Here is a 6,348-nt window from a genome sequence, read left to right on the forward strand (position 1 = left end):
AATGATAAACTACTAATTGAAATTTAAAGTTTCTGCGGATTTATTATCTAAGCATGTCTTATGTTTTAAACTATCAAATAAAATTGGGTTATTATAAACTAAAGTTATATAACTTTATTTTAGGAGTATTTTTCTAGAAGAATTTTCAATTGAAAATAAAATTAAGAAAACATGAAGTTTCTTCAAATTAAGTTTTTACAATTGCTAACTTTAATAAAAAATTGAAGATAAATAGCTGATCAGCATTTAAAAAGTTATTAATAAAGGAATTATCTGTTTATTAGTATGAAATTATTTTTTAAATGTTATACGTTTAACCAAAAGATAAGAAAATCTTTAGTGGTAAAGTTTTGATAAAATTAAACAAAGAAAAATCTTACAATAAATCAGGTTTTTTCTTACATAGTTCATTCAACTAAAACTACTTTAGTTAATGTTAAAACTAAAGTACTACTATTATTTAAGTATACTATAACAAATTATAAAAGGAAACATACCTTTTATAAATAAGTAAACTATAATAAAGCAAAAAGAAGATAATTTTGATATTTTAAAACTTTGAACTAAATTTATAAAAATGTTTTGAAATTTAGTTTAATCATAAATTAAAATATTTGTTTTGTAAAAAAAATAATTTTAGCTAGCGTTTTGAGAATTAAAAAAAAGTTTTCTTTATAAATATCACAAACATTGCTATTTATTAAAACAACATTTAATTAAGTTTAAATTTTCAAAATTCCAGGGTCAAATTCGTTAAACCAACAAAAACATGATCAACAAACTAAATGAAAAAGTGGCATTTAAAAGTAAATGATATTTTTAGTTCTGTAAAAGCTACAGCTCCGTTGTAACAAAACTTTAAATTTAGTCACAATATTAAATTGTTTTATTAAACTAACTTTTTGGATTAATAATAAGCTCATAAAAGTTTGCGCTTAATTTTTTTAAATCTTTTGTTTAAATATTATGCACATTATATGTTTTAAATCTTTGGTGGTCTTTTTGTTTTTAGTTTTTAGCTTATGTTGAATTCACAAAAAAAAAGTGTGCTAGAATTTTTGTAAACTGTGTTTTTCTGTACAGTATGAACATTTTTTTAACGAAGTCTATCTTAACGTAAAAAACCAAGAGGTGTCAGATCATCAAAGTTATTAAATGATTTAAAATGCGGGCAGAAGAAACAGAAAATTTCTTAAACAAAGAAATATTGCATAGATAAAAGTGAAGATACGCAAAAAAACTAAAACGATAGAAAGTGGGAAACGATCATGAATAAAGTGGTTATGACGTAATAGTTACGTGTTGAAGCCGCGTCGTTGGAAGACCGGGTTTCGAACTGCACCCGGTTGCAGAGTTGGTTTTCGCAGCAGCTGACGCAATGTTGTTCGTTGCGACTGTAAATTTAATAATTTAAAATAGAAATTTTAAAACGGGTTTAGCTTTAAAATTTCTTATACATTCAAACAACTAGACAAAAATAATAATATTATTTGTTCTGTAATAACCAAAAACATAGGATAAAAATGCTAAAGTATGCCTTTTTTTATTCATTTAACTAAAGCAATTTAAATTTAAATATATTTGTATTATTTAAATTGTATTGGTTGTGGTCTTTTATATATATAAAACATATATACACTTGTAGTTCTTAAAATAGTTTCGGAATTTAACGGTAAATAGTATTAATAGTACTATTAAATGTTAAGAGACTTATGCAACTAAAACAAACTTTTCATTAAATGTGCAGTTTTCAGCTCTGTTTGCCTGATTACATTCTATTAACTGGCATCCTCTCTGATATATTTCGTTACCATTTCTTACTCTTCTCTCCTTCTGTTATTTGTAGTCAAGAGTTTAGTTAACAAAGTCATATAAACTAAAAAAATATTAATTCTGAATTACTTACTGATATTAACTAATTACCGACTACAATTTTTGTATAACTTGCTGTTTAGGAAGGGTTTTTATCGTATCCTTGTTCTTTAAATACTTAAAACAGTTTACTTGGTTTACTTTTAAGGTTTTAAAAAACGTTTACACTCTTTTTTAGCATTAGTAGTTCAGTGTAGTATATAAAAGTGACTATTTGTTTATAATATTTCGATTAAAAGTTCACTAACCCAGCAGTCAGCGTTGGGAAATAAACATTGTTCTGTGTAAGTTGAGTTGTTTAGTGTTGAAATCAGTTGTTGCTGATTACACATCTCATCTCTGTTTCCATCACAAGCAACACATGTTGTCAGTTCTGGGTCTGATTCACCCTTTTAGCAATGTCATAGTAAAAAAGGGTTTTTATTATCTATTACAAAACTATGTTACTTCACTGTATACAATCAAGTTATTAACTACGTAGTGTGAAAAGAGCTATATTCATTACAAGTTAGTAAAAGATTTATAAAGTTTAGAAAAATAAAAAAAAGTTACTTGTACATTATTGTAAATTATAGACTTATTTCTAATTTTTTTTGTGCGTTGTGTAACTTATTATGTTCATTGTATTATATCTTGTTAATTTATGTTTAAAAAAATACTTAGTACTGTATAGCTTTCCACATTTATTTAAGTGTTTTTTATTTAAAAGCTTATTTGGATCAAGGCAATGTATATAGATACTTACAGTGAGCAATCCGTTGTTACACCTGTTATTAAAGCAGCATTTAGCGCATATTCTAACTCTTCCATTTTCTCCATCGTCGTAAGCGTAACAAAATTCTCTTCCTTCGATATGCCTGTATAAATATAAACATTTGTTAGAAATATGATATAACATTATTTATCCGATAAAAGTCCGTTTTTTGATATTTTGGTAATATAAATTTTCATGTTGTGATGATAACTAAGAGTTTTAATGTTACTTACACGTTACTTTGTTTTAGTTAAGATTTATGATTGTAGCAAACCTGTTACAGAATACCCCCTGTCTTATTGAGGAGGGTTGAGTGCATGAACGAGTGTATTGTTTTGTTACCTGGTTTTGCAGGATCTAAAAAGAGATATTACATAACTTTAACTAAATTCAAAATACTTTTTCTTGTGTTATAAAAACAAAATAACAAAGCTTTAAAAACGTTTATCTATTTTTAACAGACGTACATACAGACTAAGTTTATATATCTCTCTTTTTAGACGAAAATGAAGAGTAAACTTAAACTATTCATTTAAATATAAAGTGTAATTGATCTAATAAATATTTTTTTAGCTAATATTAAAAAATTGTTAACAACAATTTTAGATGGTAAGAATACTAAAACAACCAAGCTGGTTAAAGCCAAAGATTTTATTTAACGACAAATGGGTTTATTTAGATAAAATACAAAGTACTGTTGAGAAAATATAACTAAAAAAAAGTTAAAATATTTCATCTAGTATTAGGTGTTTTAAAGTTTTTTACAAGTAAAACTAACCAAACATTCTTGGCCTGATTAACGTTCATTTATATATGTTTTTTAAATTAAGAATAGTATATAACTATTTTAAACTAACCAAACATTCTTGGCCTGATTAATATGCATTTATCTATGTTATTTTAAATAAGACTGTCATATAATGTTTTAAACTAACCCAACAACCTGGCCTTATAAGTGTACAAGTGTCTGTGTTAATTTAATTAAAAATATTATACAACTACTACAATCTAACCCAACACCCTGGCCTTATAAGTGTGCAAGTGTCTGTATTGTTTGAATCTTCACTGATCGTCTGTTCGGTGTCACAACCTTCCCCCTCGCATTGGAAACACTCCAAAGTCTGTTACGTCATAGTTAGTACTTATTTTGTGACGACTTAATAGGTGCTTTATGACGTCAATTTTTTTTTGATGATTATAAGATAAATGCAACTAGTTTTTTTTTAAACATTTGCTTTATAAACTTTAAATAAAATGCAGTGTGTCTTACAGCGAAAATCTAAACTACTTAATATAGCTAAAATTATAAAAAAAGATTAGTTCTAACGAAAATATTTGCTTTATAACTTTTAGATGAATTTTATACTTTATAACATATGTAAAATAAAAAATTAACCAGGTTTTTAAGAACACATAAAGGTTTTACTCACAGTTCTAAAAGTTGGAGGGTTTGCATCTGCTGGGTATAAAAACTGAGCATCTGGAGAATAATGTTAAAATTCAATTTTTTTTTTTGTATATTAGTAGTTGTTATTTTGAGTTTTTTTTTTTCAAAATTAACAAATTTATGCTTAAACTAAGACGTATGCCTATTTTCTTTAGTAAAACAGTTTCTCAAGATGCACTTAATTAAAGTAGTTATTCGTAAAAAACACTTTAGATGTAACTAAAATAATTTATATTTGCTTTTTAAGTTAATATTAAATATTGATGTAATAATGTCAAAAAAAAAGTATTTCGAACCGAAAACTTATAAGTTTAGTGCTGCGATAGTTTTTTATAAGTTTACACTTTGTTTTGATAAGTGCTTTCAACTTCACTAAATCTATAGTCAAAATTAACTTTTAACTTCAGGTGATTTATTTTTATCAATACATTAAAATAATAAGTCTGCCTAAGTATACAATGTTTAAACGCTATAATAATTTGCAATAAGATGTATTTATTGTATTTGTAGGAGATAAAATTTCAAAAATATTTTAAATTTGTTTTATTTCTAGTCGATACTATGACTTTTTAACGCAAATTAAAATATGTCAATAGTTTTCACATATTAAGAGTTAAAAGAATATTTTTGAAAAAAACAACTATTTTTAAAATAATTTAAGAGTTTATATATAAATTACTTAAATTTTCTTAATGTTTTAAACTAAGTAATTTACTTTACATACTATTGGTTAAAGTTCACAAACAAATATTTGCATGTAGATCTAGTTTAAGCTTTTTAATTAAATATACCTTTTTAAAGTTTTATTATTAGAAAAACGACAACAACAAAACCGAGTTAAAATATGTCTTCAACTATAAAACCGAAAAGACTATAATTTAATGAAAATAGAAATCTAAATCAATTAATTTTTCGAAAAGGATAATTAAGTGTTTATTCTTCAGATAATAATTTATAATTTAATTGTCTTTGGTTTTATTCTGATATCTTAATCCATGTCCATATTCAATTTTAAGTTTTTTTTTTTTTTAAATTCTACGATTATTAACAAAGTTGAGTTATTTATATATATTTGCTTCGATCCAACTAAATTTTAATGCATATTTAAACCAATTTTAATGAGTTTTGCGTTATAATTATCAAACTTTGTTTTTAACTACACATCGAAGTAAATAAAATTTCACTGAAAATCATCTAACTATTTTGAACAAAATAAAAGTTTTTTTTTACGACTAACTAAACGAGTTGAATATAAAAACATTTGCGTAATTTGACTAAAAAATAAAAGTACTGCAACGACTGTAATGTTTTTCTTCGTGGTAGTTAAATGTACAATCAATAAAAATTAAAACTTTTTGGTTTCGAAATAAAATTATTTTTTATTAGTTCTTTTGTTTTGGTATTTATTTTACAAAACTTTGTTACATAATCTTTTTTTTGTAAACTTTCTCTGATACTTGAAGCAAATAGCAAAAACGATGTTTATGCAATCGAAATGAGTTATTCTGTTACTTGAATAAGTGTGATGGTTAATAAAGCTTAGGGTTTTAAACAAAAGTATTTTTAAAGTTAAAATCGTATTTAATTGTTCAACACATTTCAGTTATCAGTATTATTTTTTTAAATTAAAAAGAATGTAATTTTAAAATAGCTAGAATAACGTAAAAGTTTATAAAGATGTTTCTAAACTAAAATAATTGATAAAATTAATAAAACAAAAAGCTTTTGATACTAACTTGTAAACTTAGCAAGTGCAAAAGCACAGAACAAACAAATAGAAATTGACTTCATCATTCTTCTACTACAATTATGTACAGTAAACAATATCTTAGTGTATAACGCTGAACTAAAGCACTCAAACTATTTCACGAGATTAGATCATTTACGTTTTAATCAACAACTTTCCTTTTTTCTTCTCAAAAACAACAAGTATTTCGCGGCGCACTTGTAATAGCTTACAAGTCATTGTACAAACTTTGTTACGCCCGAATGAACATATTTTACCTCAAGTTCAGCTTAAAGTGAAAACAGCGTGTCATGTAGTATGTTGATTGTTGTTACAACTGGGATAATTTTAGAAAGTAGGAAGTAGTGTTGTACTAATGTTTAGATAGTTAAGTTGATTTTTGGAAAAATGTTTTTCGCGTGATTAAGTGGAATTTGTGTGATTGATGTTATGTAGTTGATTTTCATTTATGTACTCAATTGGGATTGGAATACTTTTAGTTTATTTTTTTTTAATTAATTTTTTTATTTATGCAATATACAGTGTAAA

The 6,348-nt window shown here is 24.8% G+C and overlaps 1 protein-coding gene across 1 annotated transcript; it reads right to left on the reverse strand.

The window, feature by feature from the left end:
* Positions 1–629: 629 nt before the first annotated feature.
* LOC145833671 (uncharacterized) lies at positions 630–5,944 on the reverse strand. Its single transcript, XM_082940823.1, has 8 exons — positions 5,810–5,944; positions 4,057–4,106; positions 3,640–3,747; positions 2,901–2,983; positions 2,618–2,729; positions 2,121–2,261; positions 1,730–1,833; positions 630–1,394 (listed from the first exon to the last, which is right to left on the reverse strand). The coding sequence occupies exons 1-8, from the start codon at positions 5,865–5,867 to the stop codon at positions 1,241–1,243; spliced, it is 810 nt and encodes a 269-aa protein (XP_082796949.1). The 5' UTR covers positions 5,868–5,944; the 3' UTR covers positions 630–1,240.
* Positions 5,945–6,348: the final 404 nt, after the last annotated feature.

This window comes from Thalia democratica, chromosome 1 (assembly GCF_965202585.1).
Source record: "Thalia democratica chromosome 1, ktThaDemo2.hap1.1, whole genome shotgun sequence".
Classification (NCBI taxonomy): Eukaryota; Metazoa; Chordata; class Thaliacea; order Salpida; family Salpidae; genus Thalia; species Thalia democratica.

Excerpts from the sequence above, each read along its gene's own strand:
- LOC145833671 (XM_082940823.1), bottom strand. The coding sequence starts at position 5,867 with ATGATGAAGTCAATTTCTATTTGTTTGTTCTGTGCTTTTGCACTTGCT. Across the intron at positions 3,748-4,056 it reads ACCCTCCAACTTTTAGAACT|ACTTTGGAGTGTTTCCAATG; the intron begins GTGAGTAAAACC and ends ATGACGTAACAG. Across the intron at positions 2,984-3,639 it reads TTATAAGGCCAGGGTGTTGG|ATCCTGCAAAACCAGGTAAC; the intron begins GTTAGATTGTAG and ends ATCTCTTTTTAG.